The following is a 26,087-nucleotide window of genomic DNA, read 5'->3' as shown; positions in this document are numbered from 1 at the left end:
TTTTTTTTTTTTTTTTTTTTTTTTTCCCCCCCACAGTCACCCTCTTTACAGTATAGTGGAGTATAACCTAGGAAAAATTGCCTTAGGGTCTCTGTCTCATTTAACTAAGTGTTTTGTAGTAGAGCTGAACTCTACACTTGAAATTATTGATGACTGTAGAGTTGGTTTGGGTAGGTAATCCCATTATCTGTATTTTGAGATGATCACAGAGGAGCATTGTATAGGTAGGAAAAATGAAAAGTAGAAAATAACAGAAATTAAAGCATGAAATAAAAGCATGAGGCTTTAGTATTGTAGCTTCATACACAGTTCTTAATACCTGCTTTCTTTGTTTAAAGACTTAAGCTTTTATTCTTTTGTTTGCTATACCAGTTTGAATTTGTTTCTCAACACCTTTCTTAGAATTTCTTCCTCCCTCTACTCCTTTATTTCTGATTAACTGTTCTATAACAGTAAGTAGATCAAACTGGGTTCTTGAAACACAGTGAATGCTAGTACTAAGGGGATTCTTCTACTAATGGTCTTGCAGGCTATGTCATGAGTAGATTTGTTCTTGCCTCTTTTTCCCATGTTACCTAAACCAGGAAACCCTTGTACAGGCATTGTAAAAGGCCTTATGGTTTTAAAAACTTGCCAATGCAGAGGCACAGTGGAAGACACTCAATATTGAATTTAATGTATTACCCCTGCAGCTTTTTGTGTGATTTTGGTGGTATCTATTTTTAAAAACTACTACTTGTTTTTGTTTTGTTTTTGTTTTGTTTTTAATGTTACCCTTTTGTGCTTTGTGTCTGTGATTCTGTTGCCATCACAGTCACTCACTGTCTTTGTTCTCCACTAATGTTATAAAATGACTTTTGATGTTGTGGGTACCTTCTTATAATACAATGCAGCAGTAGACACCTGTCTTTCCACTTTGGGGTCTTTATTCCACACTAGTTGTCCAGTTCTTCAGGATACGATAATTGCTGGAAAGTTGTAAGCAGACTGAAGAAAACATTGGGGTGTGGTGGATATGTTTTGCTGGTTAGCTGATTCCCTCTGAATAAAAGTGCTAATGACTTTATACTTACGTCACCAACTCTAACTTATTGTTGGTAGCTCTAACATAATCTTCAAAATTGTAAAATAATACATGTCTCTGTGTGTTACCTTTCCAGTTTGGTTTCTCCTTTCTTTTATCTTTGACTTTTCAAGATAATATTATAAGTGATCTTAAAATATTCTAGCGTAATTTCCAATCAGCAAAAAGCATATCTTCCCATATGCATGAAGTTGCTTCACTGCTTTACAAAATCCAGCTGTGTGATTCCAATTTCTGTAGCTATAGCTTGGTAGTCTCTGTGTTTATTTGATAGTATATTCTTACCAACTGATTTCCTCTTCTTACAGTGCGCAAGAGTTGACAGTCTGTTGCCCAGGATGTTGCTGTATGTTGCTAGCGTTGCAGTCAGTTTGATACATTAGGCTGTTGCAAAAGTTGCAGAGATACTCCAATGTGTTGCTTTTGGAGTTTACCATTCCCATTGTAGAACTGCCAGAAAACAATATATGAATGCTCTAAAATCTATTTTGGCTGAAAATTTGCTCGCTTTGCTCAAGCTGCGTCGATAGTTTAAACTCAGCTGGCTTAGTATTGAAACTGGCCTTGTACTGATGCAAATGAGAGGTGATCCTTGCTGTATTAGAGCTACCGGGTGCTGAAGACAAAAGGGTGATCCTTTAGTCATTGCAGCTACTACTGGAAAATACTTTCTGTAATCTTAGAGTCCATAGATAGGGCAGAGTTCTTCTTGTTGGGTTGGTTGGTTTAGTTTGTTTTAAAACAAAGTGTCTTGGCCAGAGAGCGCTTTCAGACATGGGACCCGTAGCTCTGGAGCCTTAAGATGCCCATGAAGGCTGGACATATTTGGTGCTTCAGGACTTTTATTTTTTATTTGTTTAAATCCAGGGATTATTTAGTATAAAGAAGTAAAGAGTTTTGTAGCTACTTAATGAGTACTGTCCCAAGTTTGTGTAAAAATCCATATATTTAAGAGCTCTTAAAAGATGAGCAACTATCTGCAATGTAACTTCTTTGTGGTTTCTTGGATTACTGTAATTTTCAGAACTGTTCAATGATCAGTTGAAATTTAAATTAATCCCTGAAATTTTGACACTTAGGTATTTTTTTTCTAGCACTAGATGTCAGTGGCATGTCTCTACTTTTACTGTTCAAAAGCTTTTTCTGTTGGGACTTTATACAGCTAGAGTTGAACGAAGTACTGTGTGGATCTAGTGGAATAGAGCGTTACCATTTTTTAGGTGTCTTATTGGTGTGTGTTTACATTTACTTCTTTCTTTCTTCATTTTGCAGTGTTGTTTGCTGCTGGACTCCCCCCGTCCCCCAAACCCCTGCAGGATGATATGAGACTTGAAAGAAGACGATGCATACAGGTGATCTTATTTTTAAGGGCTGTTAGAAGGGAAAATATTTTACAGTTTTCATTTACTTTTTGTTTCTATTCTGTTCTCTGTACCCCCAAAATTATGTCATTCCAACTACAGTAGAGTGTTTAAGAACCTGCAGAATTTTGAAGTTATGCTTTGGCCTTTGAAATTCTTCTGCATTTGTCAGTAAGAAAATGGATTCCCTGAATGGAAATACTCTTTCCAAAGCTTTATGCAAAAAAGGGGTTTGCTTTTGAAGATCTGAACTAAATGTACTACTTTTAGGCTTACCTTGTTTCATATTACCTCCTTACTGTGAGATTTCTCAAGAACTGAGAATAGGATCTTTGAATGTCTTAGAAAGTCACTAGTCATTAAAATTGGTGGTTTAGGGAGTTCTTCTGTTTTTTACTAATCAAAATACTGTAAGTGCCAAGTGTATTTGCATATTAGATAGCTTGAGTTTAGTGATACCGTTTTGCTGAAAATATGGTTAATATTTTGACATTAAAAAATCATGATCAGCAGAAGTAGAATAAAATTTAGATTGTGTGGGAGGATTGATGTTTTTACTCAGATGCCCTTATTTAAGCAATGAACAGGTTATAACTTATATTTTGAGACTTAACAGTGAAGACAGATCTTTCATTTGCTTGTTCAGCTTTAAAACCCATGAATCCTTGGGGCTGGAGAAAAAGCTAGATAGATTTACGTATGCATACAGATCATCTCCTGATTGACAGTTTTCAGTTGCATCAGCTGTTCATGCATAAACAGCTTTAGAGGGTATATTTACATGGAGCATGTTGGATTAAGACCAAGATGCTATAAGTCTGTATTTCATTTAGTGAAAACTAAGCATTCATTCATTTCAGTTGAAGGTTTGTAAGTTATATGTTGATAGCACAAGTAAAACTCAATCTAGTAGCATCAAATTTGGGATTGTGCTGTGTACTTAAAAGCAAGGATTCATCTTGCTTTTAAAAGTTAATGGTTTTGAAGTGATTACTATGTCTTGCACTTGGCTGGTTGTTAGTTTTTCCCTCCTCTTTGTTCAGGTTACCTTATAAAAATAGATTTGGTTGATATCAAAGAACTTTATGGCTTTGGCATTCTGTTTTGTTTTTTTGTTAAGCTGCAGTCTAGAAATATGTAACTAAAAATAATTAGTTGTCTGGCCTTAACCGAGCTTATGAAGAACTTAAACCTTTTTCTCTCAACTTTTGTAAGAAAACTATTCATATTTCAATTGCCAGTACAAGGTAGTTGTACTAAACCAAAATTACAAGTTCCGGAAGGATTCATTCCTTAACACCACATACTGATCCTCAGAGATTAACTGGTAACGGTTATTGTTGAAGTATTGCTTTTGAAAGCAAGAGGGGAAGGAATAAGAGTCTCTGTGTTCTGAACTGATTGTTGATGATGGTGAACTATATTAAAACAAAACAGATAACTCTTCCTGATACAAATCTCCCACAAGACCATTGAATGTTGTTTGGGACATTGCTGCATACTAAGGGCAGAATTGAAACAGGGTAACTGTTATCAATTATGGCTTAAATAGATGTAGCAGTATTACAGTATTTTTGTCCTGTTCTCATGCCTGTATAAACTGATGCAGAGGTTAGTTAATGTAAAATCATTAAAAAGAAGCATAGCGTAGTTATCTTTAATAGTGTGATAAAAGTTATCATGTATTAACTTTTTTTTTTAACATATTCCCATTTTCATTAATAGGTTTGAATGTAGAAAATGGATCAACATAACAATTATATCAAATTCTTCTCTTAGTCATGAAAATATGTTGAATGTATCAGAGGTTGAGAACCAAGCGAGTCATACAAAACAGGAAAAGAGTGTATTCAAGTTTGATAACACTGCAAATGATTGTATTGCTCTTAACTTTTAAAAAAGTATTTCTAGTCTTTGAAAGGGGGAAAAAAGGAGGCCATTGCAATACTACTCAAAAAGAATAGTACAAGAACAATGAAATAGTTAACGCTTGCAAAGATATTTGTCTTCCCATCCTTCAGTACCCAGACATAGTGTAACTGGGTGTTGGTAACACAGCCCATCTGCACATTGCATCTTCTCCATAGATGTCCGGACTTCAGGGCTGAAGTTCTTGGAATGGGTTACATTTATAGTCTTGCAAGCCTTCAGGTGTTAGTTCTATTTAAGAGTAGAATGAAAACTTAGGATTGGGCAATGTGCCTCACGTCTCATAGCCCTAATAGTCTAGCTGCTGATTTCATTGAGCCTATACCTAATTTGAATTATGATTTTTTAAAAAATATGTGTCAGTTGTAAAAAAAACACAAACAAAAACAAAACCACAAAAACCAAAGCAAAGAAACCCCCACTCTTACTCTGTACTCAGGAAAAAAAAGTGTCCAGTACTGCTGCTCTGTATTTTGAAGCTTGTCTGTATTGTGTTATACCAGATCTGCTGACAGGACTTTTAACTAATTTGTTGAGAGCTACTTAAAGTTTTACCAGGGAATTTCAGAAACTTATGGAGGTGTCACCTTTTTATCATTTACCTGTATCTTCTTGTGGAAATGATGACTATACTGCCTGTGGTTCTACTTAAGTAATTGTATACCTGGAGTGTCTTTTGTGAGTTGTATGTTTTTGGCATAAAACCAGAACTGGGTTGTAGAGGAGTAAATGTTCAGTTTCTGAGCTAATCCCATACTGAAGTGGTATGGGCTGTTTCCGATTTTGTTTCTGGTTGGTAACTCTCATTCCAGTTAGACTGATTCTGTCTATCAGTACTTATTCGTATGTTTGGCTGTATCATTGCAGGCAAATTTTGTTGGATATTCAGGTCTTGAATGGACAGATAAAAAGAAGTTTAAGGTAAAAAAAGGATACCACGAAAATAATGCAAGAAATGGGGTTGCTCATTAGTAGTGGAAGTTTTAAATATAGATAGCTAATGAGCGCTTTGCATGAATAAGAATGCTTTTAGGGTTAACCACTGTTTTTACATAGATTACTCCCTTTGCAGGAGTTGTTTGTGCTGTCTTTCTGCCTGTTTTTTTTTTTTTGGTCGGGAGTTGTGAGAAAGCAGCCTGGAATGAGTTGAACATAGTTGCTCACTGAAGGGTAACGTTTACCATATTGAAAGTGGAAGCTCTGCTTTTCAGAGATGGAGTCATTGACCTCAATGAATGATAACCTTGAAGTCAAGAGACTAGATTAATGCTCTACTTTCTGTATTTGAGATGAGAAATGTGAAAACCTGGACAGCTAAAGTTAGATTCATGCATCCATATTTAAAAAGAATTTTCCTATTTAAAAGAAAAGGGATTTTTTTTTTTCCCCCCTTCGCTCCTCTAAAATTGCTTAGAGCCCATTATATAGAAGATTTCAGTTTTCAGCCTCAGCCCTCATCTAAGAGGAAACAAAAATCCAGTTCTAGGGTTTTGGCATGAAAATACAGCCTGGTGGTGAATGCTACTTCTCTTATTCAGGAATGGACTAAAACATTTAAACTAGGGGGAAAAAAAAATAAATCTGTGTTCTGATTTAATTTGTTTCTTCTTAAGAAAGAGCAACTCTGTCTCTCTTCACATAGGTATGAATTACTGTAGAAAAACCTGTTAGTAGCCATCTAGGCTTTTTTCCATATCTAGAAGTTTCATTTGTGTTTTGCAGCAAAAGTAATTGATATTTTCTTTCTTGGGTAGTTCATAAGAGTGCTCACTGGGACCCACAGGGGCATTGGGTGAAAGTGGTCAACAGTAGCTTGTTTCTTCTGGAGGGCAGGGAACACGAGTCTGTGTTGAGATGTCAGCTCAAGAGACTGTGGAGATAAAATCAGGAGCTTTGCACTTTCAAAAGAATTATGTTGTTGCATAATGCATACAATAAAAGTATCTTAAAGATACACATCTATGGTTTTAATGTTTTAGAAAGGTAATTCCTGTTCATATTGTATCCTGATTTATGTAGTTGTCTTTTAAAAACTTTTTTTGAAGTAACTTTTAACAGAGTATTAAGTGATGAGGACATTTCTTTTTAACAGTACTAGAGCTCCAGCAATTCTATTACAAGGCAGAAATTTGTTTCTGTTACCTATTTCTAAGAGCAAACAAGGAATCACTTGAGGAAAAAAAATTGATTCTGAACAATATTCAACTTCAGATTAAGAATTACAGTCTTAAGTATTATAAAAATACTGTATGTTTCCAGACAATGAATGTAATGCTGCAGTCTTTCTTGTAGCCCTTAGAATCATCAAATGAGCAGCTATAATGAAAAAGCCCCTGTGGTGTCAAAGTGAATGAAAAGTAGAGGTTCTCTTGGGTAATGCAGTAATGGGATGGCTAGACTGCATTTAAAGCTGCTAATATAGTCTCGGCATCGTGCTATATTGTGTTGACTTACTGGCTCATGTGTTTGCAAGTGTGAGCGTTCCTTTCTTATAGCAGACAGCTTTTTTGTCCATTTTTCTGTGCTTTTAATACCAAACTGCATTCACAGAAAAATACTGTTTGCCTGGTTTGGGAGGTATTTGAAGTTAGGAGTGGGGATGGGCTTTCAAGTGAATCTTACCCCTGTGCTTCTTTGGGGAAGGCCGTTGGTTTTGTTCTAGAGGAAGCTTCTTCCCTTGAACTCGATGGGCAACACTAGTTCAGGAGCTTGCCCTTTACGGCTTTCTAAGAATCACACCCAAAATCTTGCATTCCTAAAGTACATCCTAGGTGCAAATCTTTCATGATGCACAGCAGTAGCTTCACTTGAATTTGTTGTCTCTTTTGATAGAATACTCTGAAGTAATCTGTTTTGACCAGCCTTAGCACTAAACAAGCTTAATACAGGCTTAACTTAAATGTGCACCACTACAGTTCCTTAGCATAGCCTACACAGAATCCATAAGCAGGGGAATAAGTTTTTGTAGGAGGCATCCCATTTCATAAGTCATGCAGTCAGATATGAATGACCTCTCCTTCAATATCTGAACAGTTACATTTTTTGGAGGTTAGGTTTTAAGACACAGAGAGAAGCCATAGGATGGCTCTCTTAACAGACAGTCCTTAGTTACTTGATAGTTCTTGGTAGGAATTCTGTTGATAATACTTTATCAAGTAGGTGGGATGCAAGAACTATACAAATACAGTTCATAAGTCTTGCTGAAATTGGACATTGTAACTTAGAAACTGTTACTTCTCTGATTCTAGTCAGCCTGCTGTTTCCTGTGCACTTCAATCAATCCCTTGATAGACATTTTTTAATATGGTTATATTAAATGCTATTTCACATGGTGGTGACCAGATATTAGCCTAACTGGTACACCAACATGGTGTATTACCATCTTGTGAAATCAATATTTGATATACTAAGACTTGATGACAGAATTTTTTGCCTAGTTGTATGTAGTGAAGAGTTCCTCTCATCAGGTTTTACAGTAGTGTCCATGTCTTCATATGCAAGCAACTGTGCTTATTAGCTTAGGTATTTCCATAAGACAATTTCAGGACATACGTGTCAGCTGTTCTATGTCACTAGGCACAGATGTAATCTAAGCGGGTCTAGTGAAAACATACACTAAGGAATATAGTTAGGCTTGGAAAACTGAGACTCTTTCAGTTCTCAGATTTTCATCTTGATGCTCTATTCTTAAAAATAAATGCTTGTTGATAAGCTGTTATGGACAATGATTAGATTAGAGAACAAGAAGCAAACATTTGTTTTTATGAGTGGCAGTGAGATACCAAATTTGCAGTTTCGACCTTTCAGTTATCCTGGCAACAGTGGCTAATATGCAGCACAACATACATTGATCAACCAAAGTGATATTCTGAAACCTTTTTTTCTGAGGCCCTGCACTTCATTGATACTTATATCTAACTCCTGTTGACATTTTGCTTCTATTAGGTACTTAACTCCATCTTTGAAGATGTGGATTTATAGTATATTGCAGCTACAGACAGCTGTTGAACATATTTACGATAAAGGTGAACAGGTGGCAGCAGTTTTGTTCCAGTCAGAGAGGAGAGATTTATTCTTGATTTCCTCCTCCCCCATGGACATACATTGGTGTCTGAGTTTTCCTCAAATTGGTTATTGAGTCCCTTAAGAAGTTAAGGATACAAGAGCAGTATTAAGTTCTACTTGGACTAGTTCGCTTCAGTTCTTCAAAGCATAGTTTTTTGTGTGTTGGGTTTTTTTTTAGGTACCCCTGATTTCTATTTCATTGTCTTACTGAATGCACCTCATATGTGAGCAGAGAATCCAACCCAAAGTTTGGTACACTACCCAACACTTCTACTTTGGTTCATTGTCTTTACTAACATCACAAAGAATTTTCCGATTTGTCTATCTTGCCTATTTGAGATCATTACGTTACAGTGAACTTTCCACTTCTTTGTGCTAGCCCTGAAATGTTATGTAAAAGGATCAATAGAAATAAAATAGAAAGATTGAGTTGAATTCATCATTTCCTGGTTTGTGGACACAAGCGATGTTTTACCTGCTTATGTAGGCAGCAAAGCATTTGAATAAAAAAGCATTGTAATCCTGTGATTATATTCCACTGTTCCTCAGGGCTGTCTCACCCTTCCAGAGGAATAAATAACTGTTTCTGGCAAAATATGAAGATCCCTGTACAGACAGCAGTGATTATAGAAGACCAAGAAGTGAGATGAATACAATCATATTTTGATGTATTCTTTTTGAAATGCTAGCTTATCTGTAGTAGGACTTTCATCCATCTTCATGTTCCCCCAAGGTCACTGAATATGCCTAGATGGCTTGAACGGATAACTGCAAGATTGCTTTTTAATGATAGTAAACGTATATATGATTTCACTTGTCACATTAAAAGTGTGTGCATATATATATATATATAAGCACTCCCCCAGTATGTTTATCAGGATTTGTAATTCCAGTAATATGGGGGCTTTGTGTTAGCTTTGAATCACAGTATCACCAAGGTTGGAAGAGACCTGAAAAATCATCAAGTCCAACCTGTCACCACAGACCTCATGACTAGACCATGGCACCAAGTGCCATGTCCAATCCCCTCTTGAACACCTCCAGGGACAGTGACTCCACCACCTCCCTGAGCAGCCCATTCCAATGGCTAACGACTCTCCGTGAAGAACTTTCTCCTCACTTCGAGCCTAAACTTTCCCTGGCGCAGCTTGAGACTGTGTCCTCTTGTTCTGGTGCTGGTTGCTAGAGAGAAGAGACCAACCCCTTCCTGGCTACAACCACCCTTCAGGTAGTTGTAGAGAGCAATGAGATCTCTCCTGAGCCGCCTCCTCTCCAGGCTAAACAATCCCAGCTCCCTCAGCCTCTCCTCATAGGGCTTGTGCTCAAGGCCTCTCACCAGCCTCGTTGCCCTTCTCTGGACACGTTCAAGTGTCTCGATGTCCTTCTTAAACTGAGGGGCCCAGAACTGGGCACAGTACTCAAGGTGCGGCCTAACCAATGCAGGGTACAGGGGCATAATGACTTCCCTGCTCCTGCTCCCTGCACCATTCTTAATGCAGGCCAGGATGCCATTTGTCTTCTTGTCTGCCTGGGCACACTGCTGGCTCGTGTTTAAGCAGCAGTCAATCAGTACCCCCAGGTTTGGCAGCTCTCCAGCCACTCCGACCCCAGCCTATAGCTCTGCATGGGGTTGTTGGGGCCAAAGTGCAGTACCCGGCACTTGGATTTGTTGAATGCCATCATGTTGGCATGATGCCCATGAAAGGGCAAGTTTGGCCTTTGGAATATTTTACTTGAAGTTTATCAAAATATCTGTGAAAACCAACAGATGTCCATCATACTTTAATGTACACTTTTTTTGGGGGGGGGGGTGGGGGGAAGTGTACCACATTTGTACGTTAGAGTGACGCTTTAAGTGGGATATGTGTTAGCTCCTTAAAGATTGTACAAAAGCAGTAATCAGTTGATTCCCTGTTTTTTCTTAATACTAATGTAAAAGTTTCTAAAACTTTTCTGCTGTGAAATAAAATAATCATTTTTTATAGCGCTGAATAATTCTTGGAAACCTAATAAAATGATGTATCCATAGCATAGAGTTTAAGTGCATTTCTGGTGATTAGTCTCAGAAGGTGGTGTACAAAAGCTAGTGTTTATACACTATATGTTCACCTCTCTGGAATTTTCTCCAACATGGCATGTTGAGATGTTGAGGGAAAAGTTTGAGTCTAGGATTAAGATGAATATGATAAATAACTGCAAATTATAAGGCAGTCTTGTGTGCTGCAATGTGTGTGAAAATCTTTGCATGTAAGTGTTTTGTACTTGGTGGTCATCAGCATCAACTAATTATTCCTATGCAGCTTTATCTTGCTGTGCAGGTGTCTGATTAGAGTGCTACCTTCTTTTAAAACAAGCAGTTTGCAAAGAGACACGTTCAGCAGGCCAGAATCTCTAGCAAGCAGTTCAGTTTTTAGACAATAGCTTCTGACATGTCTTCCTTCATCTTTCTCTGTACCCCCAGTATTTTACAAAAAATGTGTTCAAAATTGACTCCCTTCTGTTTTGCCATTTTCACTATTTGAAAGGAGAGGTTCTCAAGATAGGTAGGGGATGCTGTGAAGTATGCCAAAACAGAGCTGCAAGAGCAGATGTAGTCAGAAGAGATACAAGAACAAAATTTCACAGACAAAAAGGCCTACTTCTCTGTTAGTAAATTGAATGTTCCCAGTTGCTGAAGCTGGTCACATGGAACAGCACACATCTGTGCTAGTTAACTGTCCTAGCCTGTAAAACTGGGTGGCTGCCTGAAAGCTGCCTATTGGGAAGGATTCCTGGAACATGCTGACTGCCACACATTCCCAGGAGTTACTGGGGAAGAGTGCTAGTTGGAATGGATGCTATGAATGCTCCAGCATTTTACAAACACAGTGGATCATAGATCTGTGTTTAGGAGGCTTCCTCAGCCCAGCTGAATCTCTTAGTACACAGCTGCTTAGGTCCATGTTTACTGAACTATTAAGTTAGCTTTGGTGTACTAGTCCTTAAAAGAAACCTTTTTCCTTTCCTTTTGGACTGACTGTTGTCTCAGAAGATTGTTTTACCTTTTGTTATGTACACATTTTATAGATATATATATAAAATTTCTTTCCCTGACCTGGAGCTGCAGGAATATTCCTTTGCTTCCTTCTCACTTACAAAGCCCAAGAGAATTTTGTGTTGCTTTCCTGTAGGATTTTTTTGAAAGTTCTCTTTTTTTCCATCTGCTGACAATTTCTGTCTGTAAAGTTGTTCCTGTCCTCTGGCACAGGCTGAGTTTATGGTTCTTCATGAGGTCTCTTGTGAAGAAAAGCGATTTTCCTCAGAAAAAGAGGCTGTTTTCCACCCAAATCAATTGGTCAATTTTCAAATAAGGATTCAGCAATTTCGCTATAGAATGCTGTGTTCAACTTTGTATTCCTACAAAGTTACTGATAGCAAAAGGCCTGAGGCAACAACTGTTGGAATCTTGAGAAAGGCAAAAAGTAGTTGTGGTTTTTGTTGGTTGTTTTTTCTTTTTCTTTCTTTTTTTTTTTTTTTCTTCTGTGTCTGGAGGCATGTGGAGCTCCATGGGAAGGCAAGAAGCAAAACTCTTTTTTTCCTTTTTTTTTTTTTTTTTTTTTTTTTTTTTGTCTTGGGAGAAATCCAGACTCTATAGGCTGCCATCCAAATGCAAAAATTCTGACACTCTCTGTTAAGAAAAAGTGCCACCAAAACGTAGCGAGCTGAATACTCCAGTTCTTCAATAGATGGCAGTTTCCTTAAATAGAATTTGGGAGCTAACTTCGTCTAGAGCGATGATTTGGGATAAAAACACTGCCAGAAGTATAGTGACGTCTGTTTACTTGAAGTGGTTCATTCTGGCTACAGGTATTCAACTTGGATGCATGTAAACACTCAAAGTATATTAAAATAGCTGAGGAATTATTTGTGTCCTGTAACTCTGATCTATAGCCTTTATAATATGAATGACCAATCTGCTTCACTGTTTCTTCCAAGAAGGAGGGGAAGGGGTTGGTAGAGAAGAGAACAGAATTCTTGCTTTGCACAAATACACTTGTGCAGGATTTACAGGTTGGTTATATTTTAAGGGTATTTCAATGCAGTATTTTATTGTTTTAGTTTGTGTTACACTTTTTTCAAAGATAAGAGTTTATTAGTGGTATCTTTCTGCCATCAAAAATCCACATTATCCTTGATAACAGATTAGCAGTAGTTTGTCTTTCCAAGAAGCTGCAGTAAACCATTAGGAAGATGGTTAATCTCCCTCTTACCTAAGCCTTTTGATCAATTTAGAGAAAAGTGAATTGGTATCTTATGAGCAGGTCTGTGTAGCGGGCTACTTAGAGTGATTTGGTCTCCTTTCAAGATTAGCTTCATGACTCTTTATTTAATGAATTGGCTGAACTTCATCAAATTGGACAGGTGGTGTACCTTTTGGAAGAATGGTACCTTTTGAAAGAGGTCTATCTTTCTGTCTCTCCTTACTGAAATATAGGAACTGTGAAAGTGTTCTGGAAAATAAGGAATGCCTTCAAAAGTTATTGGAGGTATTTGTATGATGTGCTTCATGGAGAAGCATCAGTGTGCTAGTTTTTGAAAAGCCAGGGAGTCTCTTTTCTTCAGCTCATTTTGGGGTCCTCAGTACAGTTACAGGGGAAAGGACAAGCATGTTAATATCCAAGTATGCATCTGTATGCCTAACATGCTTCTGGCCTCCAGTAGTTAAATCCTGTCTGGCTGGCTCCTTCTGAGTAGACAGAATGACTGTAGTGTCTAATCTACTTGATTATAGAAAGGAGTTGTATACCTGCGTCCACTGACTATTGCTCTTTCCTCAGATTACATTCCTTGATTCTCAACCTTATTCTTTGAGACTGTGATCATTCCTTCAGAACTGAGAAGTGAAGTAGTAGGGATGTGTGTGCACACACGTTTCTTCCAGGCAAATTGCCCCTTCTGCTGATGAACATAGAGAAGATAATTCAGATTAATTGTTCCCAGTGGAAGAGCTGAACTCGGATATCTACCATTTTGGATACATATAAACTGAAGAATGAGGGAAAGTCTTACAGTGCTTCTGTTCAAGCTTTTCCTTGTTTTATTTGAACAGAAAAGAGTATGAAGCTGCTGCACCATTAAAGAAGTATTAGCTTCTTTTACCAGAGTTGTCAAAAATTAACTGAATCTTACTGGGGAAACTCAAGCTGACATACAAAATGAGAGAAGGTGGGCAGTTGCCTGTCTTTCCCCAGTTTTGGAATTGAGTCTGGTTTTTAAAGTAGCTCTGCAAACTATAGATGATAGCTATTTAAAATATTTGATAGTAAATAGATTAACGGTTGGCAGCATATTCAGTTATGCCAAAGACAAGTAGAAACAGATTGGGACATATACGGATAAATTTGTATACTTATTCAAGAGCTTTTCAGAAGCTTTGTTTGCAACACTGTGCATCTGCGATAACCAAATGATAACGTTCCATGTTATCTCAGTAGGAATATTTGGTCAGTGTTGAGACCTTCTAAAAATTCTGTTATATATTCAGAAACATGTTTGCATGGTTTATTTAAAAAAGATGATAGCCTTTTTGTCCTTGATGAAAAATACAAGAGAATGTCCAGTGAGAGGCAGAAGTACAAAAGGGAACTCTAATTTGTCTATGATTTTTTTACGGTTGAATGTTGGCATTTTGGTGTTTTGATTTTTTTGAGCTATGTAATCATAATAGGATTTAATACAAACTGTACATTCTTACTTGGCACACATCAGTCTAGACATTCATTCTTTGTTATTCCATAATAAACCATTCACTTTGTTTCTTTAACATGTCAAGGTTAGATAGTGGAGCATTTTTTCCTTTGTCATCACTAAGCTAGTATGCTGAATTTTTTTGATTCTGTGTTTCCTGTAAATAAAAGAATTGTAGCCCCCCACAGCAGAGATCTTTCCTTTTCCCTCTTCAAATAGAATATTGGGAACTTTGAAGAGAAAATGTGAAGAGGCTTCAACATAGGCTAAACAAAGGCTGTAGGAACTTAGCAGGTGACATTTTTGTGTGGAAGGGTTCTCCACAGGTAGATACCATGCCTCTTTTTGGATGAGTGCAATCTAGCTCTACCTTAAAACCTTAGTCAAGACAGGAGCACCAGCAAGTTTTAAGATTCTCTGCACAATTTTTTTTTTTTCCCAGCCTCAGAATCAAGCAGACAAATAGGTGTCTTGAACCTTGTGCATTTGAGAAGGGGTTGTTAGTTTCTGACATTAGTCTGCAGTGTGCCCAGGTGCAGACCTCTGATTTGCTTTATGGTTAGAAGACCAATCTCTCTCCTGTGAGGTGTCTTCCAAAGTTTTCAGGACTCACAAATAATAGCAAAGACAATTTTTCCATTTCTGTCCACTCCTTTTCTAGAGATGTTAGGAAGTCTCCCTTTTGTAGTAGAGGGGAAGTGCCCTGTTGTGCCTTCTGTTCGTATGTTACAAAGCTCTCTGAACTTACTAAGAATTGCAGCACTTCTGCAAATTCCTATACAAGTCTTGAAGAGCCTGTCTGAGATGGACTGACATTTTAAACAGTTTTGTGCTAGCTTGTAAAGCAATGCCAGCAAACAACACCCTATTGCTTTCAACCCAGATGCTTTGGCAAATAGCAGCTTCATGTGTTGCCATTGCTTGGCATAATGACTGATACTACAAAGCAGTAGCAGGTGGTTTGGATTTTTTCTGTTCATTCTACACCAAGTCTCTATTTTTTGCAGTGCCTTTGGAGCATGATAAACAATATTGCTCTTTTCTTTTTTTTTGCCTTCTCCCCCCCCCCGCCCCCAGTAAAGATTTTAAACTCTTAGGTGCACTTGGTAAAAGTTTGGCTTAATAGCCGTCTACTGGATGAGGATATTGCATTACATTGCTCTCATCTTCTTTCACAAACATCTTACAGGTGACACATACTATGGTGGTTGTTGGGTTTTAATTTATTTTTTTAATTTATTTTTTTTCTTCCTTTTATACTTTCCCCCCAGAATTAATCACTGTAGTAAGAGGAAGTCATGTTACTTTACAGATTGTTTTATAACCACTCAGATTTATGTTCTTTTTAACATTCCTTCTGCATCTTTCCCCACAATAGCTTAACATAACCCTTAGTCTAATACCTCTGGTTGTTCAGTCATGGGGATGAGGGCACTTCTTCCCTCTTATCTTAGCATCCTCTAGAGAAGAGTCATGCTGTTAATATATACATCTTCAAGTGTATATTTGCCAGAGTCCTCACTATGCTAGCTGCCTGCTATACATGAAGCAGAGTGTTTTATAAGCATTGACTGTATGTGCCCATTTAGTCCATAGAGCTGATGAGAGAACATGCCTTATTACAATAATGCTTGGATTAGAAAGTTTCCTGTTCTGTATTTTTTTCCTTGAAAATAATAATGAAAAAATGTAGAGATTGTGTTGTTTCTGGATCAGGTAAAATTATGTTTCATTCACAAACTTCATTGTGAACACACTTTAAAAATTTACTTTAATGCTGAAGCTTTGAAATACATGGGTATCTATCCTTTTAAGGTCAAGAGATCATGTTAATTGTTTCACTTTATGTGTTCCAATGACTAGACCCTTGGTAACATTACATGTTAGGAGACCATGGTTCTTTTGCACTGCTGTACAGGCATGTCGGGTGCCTATAAATGTAATGTTCAGTATGTGCTTATGTAGTGGAAGTATATTCTGACCAGACCACTGGCACAGTTGTGGTTGAAACTCCATAAGAATTAAAAGCCTGCAGGGGGTTAGAACTTCGTTAGCATTTATGCTATGAACTGAACTTGTGATGATGTTTTCACAGAACACAGTTGTTAGCTGAACCTTGAAGAATTGGTTGTCTGTTTTGTGTTTGGATTCCATTAATATTTTGACATAATCTCCTTTCCTTAAAAACACTGAAGTCTCTTTCCTCAGGTGGAACGTTTGCCCTTTGCACCTCACTTGAAAAAAACACCCAAACCAAGCCCATGTCTAACCCTCTGATGAGATTTTCCTTGGCATACTTTAGATATTTTTCAGTGAATGGTGGAATGGGTTTTTTTCCTCCTCACCCCATTTCTGCCCTCCTTTGGAAGTAACTTGTCTTTTCTGGTGGCCAGAGTGTACCTTACTGTCTCTGTATTGCTCCTCATATTGATGCTGCAGGCACATGTGACCAGTAGTGCTCTCAGGAGCTTGCTTTGAGAATTTGCATGTAAAACCAGAGACTGATGGAAAGAAGGCTTAATCATGGCAGTTAGAACATGTTTGTCTTTGTTTACACATACTTCATAATGTTGTTAGAGAAGAGAGGTGGCACTTTTTGGAAGGAGTAGCCTGCAGTCACGACAAGCAGGAACTCCAGTCTCTGCTTACAGAGTTTTTGTAAACTGAGAATCTAAGATTTATAGATGTATGTGGCTGAAGATGTAAACAAAATTGAAAGGTTTTAAATTTGCACATCTCTCATACTTACTTAGTTGTTGCTCTCATCATTGTTATTGGTGTGGAAACCCCCACAATTTTAATACTTTGTCGTAATTACTTAATACATACTGCTTAATTTATATTAGAAACAGTAAAGCCTTTGAAAGAAGTTTTTAAGTGACACTTAAAAACTATTTTTTTTTAAGATTGTACTATTATAATAAAGGATTATTAATAGGGGTTTTTTGTTTGCTTTGTGTTTTGTTGTTGTTTGCTTTAGTTTTTAAAAATTAACTTCTATTTTAAAATTTGTGCTACTTGAGAGAAATGAATGCAATTTACAATGACCCTTACTTTGGGGTTGTATTGTTGTTTAGATTAATGAAACCTGGCATCACTGTCATTTGGTGGTTACTAATTGTAAGTGCATATTCAACCATCCTTAAGGTTTTTATTCATCATAAAAAGCTAGTACTTCAAAATGAGTCAAATCAAAAGAAGTAATGACTTAAAAGTGTGCATACTAAATAGAGAAATTATTACACAGGCAGGAAATTGGTCTATCAAATAAGTGCTTTGGAATTGTGAAGTTTCACTGTACTTTAAAACCTGGGGTTTATTTCTCATTCTCGTTTGGGTTTTCTGTGATTAGTGGTAGCTAAATATGGAAGTGTTACAACTGTTTTTTTCTGGGGAAGGAGTTGTTTAACAACTTAAGACATCTGAATGCCGCCTTTCAGGAAGTAAGGACTGGCTTGAGATGACTATTGTAAAATGCTGGTGTCAGAGTATCTGTTATCAAAGTGTTGAGAACACAGAGAAAAATGTTTTAGTTCCAATTTACACCTTGTGAATATTTTGTAGAAGAAAACAATTCTGGTGCTTCCAATCTACTTCGGAGTGAGGAAAAAGCCCTTTTTGAATGTTACTATTTTTCTGAACCATAATATGGATTAACAAGGACAGCATGCCTGGGAGTTTTTAAGTACTCAGAAACTGTCAGATTTTTTCTGTTACTAATGCAGAATATAAAACCACTGTACTGTCTCCAAAAGCTACATAACTTCTCTCTACTATAAACTCCTGTTGAGTGAAATTAACTGTTTTAATATAAAATGAGGCATTGAAGGCATTCCCTGGAATCATTAACACCAGCAGGTTTCATGTACTTGAGATGTAATTTATAATGGTATATACTTTTTTGTATATAAGAATTAAATACACTTTTGTTTAGTTTGTCACTTAAAAAGTCATCTGTGTATCTAAGTCTACGAAAAGCTTCTGTTTGATATGAATTAAGTGCACATGTTAATTTTTTGTCAGCATAGCAATCCCAAATAAAGTATTGTATAGCCATCTTGACATCAGTAAAGCAAAAAGAGTTGTGATACCAACAGGGCTAGGAATTACCCAAATCCTCAAATGGAAGGAGTGGGGCATAGCATAAATCCTGAAAGCATGTGCTTACTAATGTACCAATAACTTCATTTTCTACAGTTGGTTTTATTTTAAAATTTTCAGCACTGTATCAGACAAAATTTATAGTAAACATCAGAATGGAAAGGTAGATTGATATAATGAAGTGAAATAATATGCAATTATTTAACTGTGATATAGAGTTAGATTTTGCATCAATTCAATAGTACTGTATTTATTCAAACTACAAAAGTACTTTCAGATCCTCCCCGTCTCCTGAAAGCTGTTTTCTTTGGTCAGGTATTGAATAATTTATATCATGTGAGACTGTTGCACATGATGTATTCATCCCTTGTTTAGCTCTTACATTAATGGTTTGGCATGCTAGCTGTACATTGATATGGTAGATGCTTTCCATTTTTTCTGTACCAACTGTTTAAATATATCTTGTGCCTCAGTAACTACAAATGGGAAATGACTTGAATTATTCTATTTCCCTTGATGTTTTTCATGCATAGGAAAAGATTCCTCTTTTAATATATATGTATTTGTACAATAGATTAAAGGAGAGTTCTAAAAATTATTCAGATATTTATACTAACATTATGTTCAACTGGAAATGCATGTGCAATCCTAAAAGCAAAGTTTAGACATTAGCTGTTAGACATGGCTCCTGATCAGGTACAAAATACTTGATGGTTTTCACCTCTTGTCTGAATTATATGAGTTGATGTGTTGCCATGTAACAGGTAATTTGTATGCAGTTTTTGATTAGTTTTGCATTGTAAAAGGAAAATTTTAAATAATGTTGCTTTATATTATCTTTGGAGGAGGAGCGAAGAGAAGGCACTGCACCAATACAAAAAACTCTTACTTAAATGCTGATGAAAGTATTACTTCGAGAGGACAGTTGCACAGACTAGGAGAAGGATTAGTGCAGCAAAGTACTGACCCAGGCCGCATTGCTTGGAAAATCTTGTAAGCCTGTGGTCTGATAACACTCTTCTGCTTACTGCTGTTGCTGCTGCTGCACTGTTACAGTTTGATAGATGAGCATAAATCAAAGAGCAGTAATTTAGTTAAAAAGTTAGCATCTAAAGAACAGATGGAATTTTTGCTTTGCATGTATCAGAGAAATTAGTGCACATACTAATACATACTAAATGTATGTGTTTTAGCACCAATACAGAAATACATTAGTATTTTTACTATTGGAAAAATTTCCAAGTTGAAATTGTTATATTTTCTAAATGAAGGAGATAGTAAAACTTCAATTTCTGCTAGCATCAAGCTGTGGAACTGGTGTTTTGAGAACTTCTATAAAGCAGATTTTGTGATTTGGATCTGAAAAGTTTGAGTGTTGTAGTTACTGGGGAAAACATGCAGATCCTCTCTTCAGCAATGACCCACGTTAGTGGCTGTCAGAAAGTCAGTCCTCCTTTAGTGGGCTGGTGAGCAGACTGGTGTCATGATCCTTTGAGGGTTTGAGATACAGAGGGTGCTGCTGCTGATACTGCTTTGTATATTGTACCTGGTGCGTACCTGGACAGGAGATGTTTGTTGCCAGTGTCAGGCACCGTCTACAAGCACTAGAGAAAAAGAAAAGCAGAGCTCCAGCCTCCCAGGTGAATGAATTGCAGTAGCACTTTCACATCACTGTTGGGCTGTGGAAAGTAAAGTAAAACATGCATGGGATCACTCGCGTCCACCACAGTGCAGAGGGAAGCTGTGCAGCTGTGTTCCGATTTTGAAGAGAGAGCCAGTTGCTTCCAGAGTAAGTCTGACAGTCTTTGCATTTAGAGGCTTCTTTTAGAGGGGGCTGAGCGATGACGGTTTGCAGCATACACATCTGTGTGTGTGGCAAGGGAACCTCCTGAGGAGTGTTGGAAGCAGTGATGGTCAGTAGCTGCTGTACTCCCCTGTGTATTCACATTGTCACAGGCAGAGACACTTAAGGACAAATATTCTTTCAGATAATCAGAACTTTTTTTAATTGGTGGGAGAAAAACGTGCTTATTTCTTATACAATACTTCATATTCTGATGTTTGGTCTTTATTGGTGGTTCAGTTTGGTCAAATTCATTTACTTAATCTGTCAGTAGGGTAAATAATAAAGGATATTCTTTCTTCAGTGTTTTTGCTTTTCCTTAAAAACCAACCAACAAACAAGTTTAGTACCTGTGAAAAGGGGAATGATATAAGTACCATGTGCTGTCCGATACACGATAAGCAGCCCATATAATTTTATAAGGTGCTCTAACTAAGCCAGTGGAAGGGAACTTTACTGCTTTTAAGTGCTGTGTAAAACCCTCTGAAGAATTTTAGCGGAGAGATAGCAGACCTGAGAGTGTCTGAATACAATCTTCCCTGGCTATTTTAGCATCGGAGCCCTTCAGAATGCGCATTCTTCAGGCCGTCCCGGCGCAGCAGAGCTATTTTGCGGGAAGGGAAGTTTAAATCCTAATGCAGCGCTTAGCTGTAATCCCCCTGTATCATTACTGCATTGCCCTGCCCTTGCTGTGGGGGTGAAATGTAGAACATGAGTCTAATCCTCGGTAGATGGAGCTAATTTTGCTTTAAACTTGAAAGTGTTAACAACAACTTGAAAATGTGACAAAGCTCAATTGCATTTCTTGTTTATTGCTTGTTTTCCGATTGGACAATAGGCAGCAGCTCTGCCCTGGCAACTGAGGGCTGCAATTTGCATAGCCCGCTTTGATTGGCTCCTCAGCTGACGAGCTCGTCCAATCAGGCGGTGGGGTTCTGGTGGTAGGCTATGCTAATTAGGCGCTGTTGCTGGGGTTCGGGGTGGTTCGGCGCGCCGTGCTGCTGCATTGTGTTGCCTGGTGAGCGGCGTTGATAAATGAGCAGTTAATGATCTGCAGCAGCGCCCGCGTACTGCGGGCAGGCTCCGCGCTCGCAGCGCAGGCCAGAGGAGGATTTAATTGCTCTTCAGTCCTCCCCATCATTGCACTGGCCCTGGTGTTACATTGGGGTGGGGTGGGAACATGTGTATGTTTAATAAAGTGTGTATGTATATGCACCACGTTAATTATTTAAAAAAAAAAAAATCCACTGGAATTGCTTGGATGCCGGAGAGGGTGCTGCATAGATGGAAGAGGACTGTTCTGGTTCTTTCCCCATTTCCTTTTTAGTTTTTTTTAAATTAAAGTGCCATATACTGAAGTAACTAGATTTATGCAGGAAGCATGGCTGTGGAACATTAATAAAGTCAGCTTTAATATCAGTGCTTCCCAAAATGCAATAACCCTTGTATCTCAGATAAGTATCTATGGCTGGTGTGAATATAGAATAATCTATTTCTAGAATACACACTTGCCTTTTAAAAATGGTGTATTCACGTCTTCCTCCACCCCCCTGGAAAAAAAAAAAAAGGGCAAATTCCACTTCAGCTCTAACAGTTCAGTCTGAATTTTTTTCTGTCCTATATATCACTCCTAAGAATATTGGAAAATCTGATGTTAAAATACTTTTGTTGTTTAAAACTGTGTGGGTTTTTTTTTTCTCCTCTTCCTTCCACCCTTCCCTCACCCTGGAGCTTTCTAAACCTACTTGTTCTCCTGTTGAGTCATTGCTTAGTTTACCTTCTTCACTTCTTCTCTTCCCTGGTCCCTCCCTGTGTCTTCCTTAGCTGTCCAAATTGTGGGCTTTCTTTGCATAACTACTCAAATTCTTTCTGTCCAACTCACTAAAACTGAATGTAGGGTTAATGAATTATTTAACTGAGTAAAGCTACATCGGTTCTATGGTTGTTTTTTTTTCCCCTTTTTATTTTTTTTCCTCCCCTGCTCTCCCCTTTTAACATAGGTATAAATATTTGTCTGAGATGTGATACCAGTATAATTTACTGGAAATGATGGAAATTGCTTTCACTGATATCCTTTTGACCAGGTATAACTTTGGTGTCAGCAAATTTGGAAACCTTAGAGTGCAGAAGGGGGAGAAGTTTTGTTAAAAGTGAATCAATTTGACAAAGTAGGGTTTTTTCAAAATATTTTTTAATGCTTCTATGCACAGGTTTTTTAATTAAAAAAAAAATCTGGATTGCTTGGCACTTTAATACCAAGAGAACAGACATCATTCTTACGATCTAATGCTTTTACCTTAGGACTAAATAAGCCTTAGTTTCAAACTAAATGTTGGAGTGCCTTAATTCAGCTGAGTGGTAGTCAGCAATTGTTTACAAATTGCTCTCACTGTGAAGACCCATGCTTACTGTTACAGAGCAGCCCATGATGAAAGCTGATTTTTACTTTGGTCAAACTTTAATTTTTTGGCTGTTTTGCAAACCTTCAGGAAACTGTTAGCAGAGGTGCACCTAATTGATCTTCAGTAAACCAAACATTTCTTCTTTATAGGGAAACTTGGTGATTTCTAGTGTAAGTTAAAAGCTAAAAAGCCAAGGTAAAATATCATTTATGTGCACTTGAAGTGGAATTTGCTCGAAGCATTCTGAAAATTGAGTGTAGAAAGTGTTTTATAGTGTGTTTAATGGAAGGGCTTTCATAAAACCATGTCAACTTAAGCTTTATGTCACTGAATTTCTCTTGTCTATATTACGAAGTTCCTGTGACTTACAATGTATTTTTCTGCTTTTGACAGAACTTTCTCCATAAAGAGTGTTTTCTATTTTTATTTGTATTTTTAACAATTTTGCACTAGAAACTGAAGGGCAGGTGCAGGCCTTTCACCTAGATTAAAATACGCTTACATAGTTGGAATTAAGTAACTGTTTTTAAACCTTTGTTTGGAATAATAGTCACACTTCATTCTTTGCTTCTATTTTGACAGCTGTTATGAACTTTCACCATGATCATAAGAAAAGTAGATCTGCATTTTCTCTTGTCCTTATGATCTTTCTTTTTAAATGGTAGGATTTTCATTAAATTAGAAAACTTATAAACCATATAACCTTAGACATAATTACATGAAATAAGCATAAATGTATATATAGAAAGAAGTGTGAGAGCCCTAGTTTTGTCACATTTTCACCAGCATTGGTGTCCTCTGAAAAATGAGTGGTTTATTCTCGTGAATATTTTAATAATTTCCCTCTTCCCTCCAGTTTAAAAGAAGATGATAGGGTTTTTTCCTTCTTGAAGTATTGTTTATTAAATATTGATTAAGTAAGTATTGATTGCTAAGCTATTCGGTTTCACATTCGTTTGGTGTAATATAAATACCACATTGGGCTGAATCATCAGTTAAACTAATTTGACCAGTGTTTCTCAAGCAACAAGTTTGTGGTGAAAAGTTGGACAGAGTTAAATTTGGTAGGAGAAATTGTGAAAAAGATTAAATGTGTGTTAGAAAACATAAAATCTTCAGTAATGAATATGTTTGCATGTATACAGTTGCACATTTGAGAACGCTTCTTCTAAGTACTAGAATATCCTTTCCTGGAGGATCCATGAAGGGATTGCTTCAAAAGTGATCTGAAAAAAACTCAAACCAGAACATCCTTGCAACAGTACAACACATACAGTTGCTGATGTGAAACCTCTCATTCATTTCTTCATGTCCTTATAATTGCATCTTTGCAGGAAAGTGGCTTTGTTGTTCAGTATAGGCCATCAGATGGAAACTGCAAGTTCATAACACAGAAGTGAGGTGATGCTTAATGTACCTGCTGAATAAGCTGTGGAGTCATCTGCTATGCAGTCTTCTGGATGCTAAAAGCTGAAATGCGACAAGTGGTTCAGCAACTCCATGGAAGAAAAGGGTGTATATACACACGATCACAAAGACTTTGTCTTGTAGTTCTTAGACTGGAGACCAGATGAACAGGCCTGACATCTACTGCTATATGCCCTGTTTTCTTCATAGATGACTGCTGTTGGCCACTTTCTGAGCCAGGACACCAACTTGAATGGTTTGATTTGATACACAATTAATTCCTATGTCCCATTACTAGAAAGAACTATGCTACGTTTTAGTACTTAGTCCAGCATTAAGAACTTTTCTTCTAGTCTTGTTTTGCTTGTGAATAGACATGAACATCCATTTCAGTCTTCTTTCCTGTGGCTTGGTTTTCTCTGAAACTCAACCTCCTGTAAAGTTTTTACTTTGTGGACCTCTGTAAAGCAGAGATTTACCTGCTAGTATGTGTTCCCTGTCTTTGTAACGTTTTTTATGTTCTATATATACAAAATGAGAACTTTAAAATTATGGAACTCTTTAGTGTGTAACCTGTTTCTCTCTGTTTTTCTGTGGGACAGAATAAAATCCAGTCTTGTAATAACATTGCCCAAAAAAAATGTTGTTTGTGAATTACATGGGTACAGAATCAATGACTACTCCATAGAATATATATGCAGACAGTACAAATCATTTTATCTGGAGCACAGTGTGAGGAGTGTCAAGGAATATTCTGTTAAATACAAGGCAAGGAAAATGATCTATTGTGTGGCAAGCTATTCAGTGAACACTGTTTCCATTCTATCCCTTAAAATAAATAGGGTATTTATGTAACTAAATGGTACCATAATTTATTTACATGGGTGCACTAAACTACAATTGCGGAAGTATTCTGGCATTTCCTAATTTTTGTGCACAGTACTCTTAAATTTTAATATCCTTTCAGTCCATTATGTACCTAGGTAGAGGCTTCTGGTCTGGGTTCTCACTATTCTCACTTTCAGACTTTTTTTTTCCAGATGTGCTTTTAAACTGCCTGCTGCTCAAGAACAGAAATGTAAAAACCTCACGGAGCTTAAGATTTTAACTTTGAAAGTTAGATTACCTGTGTTTCCTTTAGGCTTTAGCTGTGAAATTTGCCAATCTTTGGCTTCATTTATAAAAACAGACTAAAAAAGTCACAAAATTTTCTTAGTTCTGAGATTCTCCAGAGTAAAAGTAGTATTTATATGTTAACAAAATACAGATTTGTATAGTGTTGCCAAAGTATTAAATCAGAAATTGTTCATGAGATTTAGAGATTTCCTTCCCTTGTGGGAGGATTATAGTGAACAGTGTTTAGTTTTTCTGGTATGAGATTTTTGAAGTGGCTAGGGAGAGATACGTACCCAATCTCTCCTTGTCACAGGTCTTAGCCACCATATTTCTACAGTGTACAAGCATTACTGCACAAAAGCAGTATGGCACATGTATGCAAGTCCTATCCAAAGTCCACCTTCTGCTGCCGCTCATTCAGGGAAGAGAATAGTTAACCCAGGCACAATGCTATCAGAGTTGTTAAGCCTACTCTTGGCCCAGCTTTTCTCTAGGTTTCTTGCTCTGTCTCAGCCTTATGACCAGACATGTGACAGACAAGTCATGTCAAAGGTCTGCAAACTGTTGGGAAAGAAGGGAATTAATTTTATGTCACCTCCTAAGCTCTTCATTTACTTGTCAGTTTACTCTGCTAGGAAAGAACACAAACAGGAAGATTCTATGGGCTGGGTGTATTGGCCGGGTGAACAGGACTTGAGAGTGTGGTTGTTTCTAAGTTTAGGGCTTTAATTTTGCTTTGAGAGAAAGTGGCTTTTGACATTTCTGTACAGGAAAGTTGACTCAATAGTTATTGTAGAATAGTTTCTGAAGTAGCCATTCTTAATAATATTATTTCTCCACAATAATGTAGTTTCTCCAAAAGAGGAACTAGTGTGCGATATTTATAGTAGAGTTTTTTGTTCTACAGTAGCTGCTGCAGGTAGTTTTCCTTTGTTCCTTGGATTCTCTCACAGCTTTCCTTATTCCAGAGCAAGCTGAATGAAGTCCATGTACCTTTACATTCTCATGCAGTCATTTTAAATGCATGTGGACAATAGGCAAAGCAGTGATTC

General features: G+C 37.3%; 1 protein-coding gene across 1 annotated transcript in view; it reads left to right on the top strand.

Annotated features, from left to right (window-relative positions):
• Positions 1–26,087, top strand: part of DYRK1A (dual specificity tyrosine phosphorylation regulated kinase 1A) — a 79,993-nt gene that overhangs the window by 26,098 nt on the left and 27,808 nt on the right. Inside the window, exon 2 of the mRNA XM_054165779.1 lies at positions 2,357–2,436. Coding sequence (XP_054021754.1) covers positions 2,427–2,436 — 10 coding nt within the window. The 5' untranslated portion in view covers positions 2,357–2,426. The remainder of the gene's footprint in view (positions 1–2,356; positions 2,437–26,087) is intronic.

Source organism: Dryobates pubescens, chromosome 12 (genome assembly GCF_014839835.1).
Source record: "Dryobates pubescens isolate bDryPub1 chromosome 12, bDryPub1.pri, whole genome shotgun sequence".
Classification (NCBI taxonomy): domain Eukaryota; kingdom Metazoa; phylum Chordata; class Aves; order Piciformes; family Picidae; genus Dryobates; species Dryobates pubescens.
The sequence above is the reverse complement of the archived record's forward strand: the minus strand, read 5'-3'. Positions and strand labels throughout refer to the sequence as shown.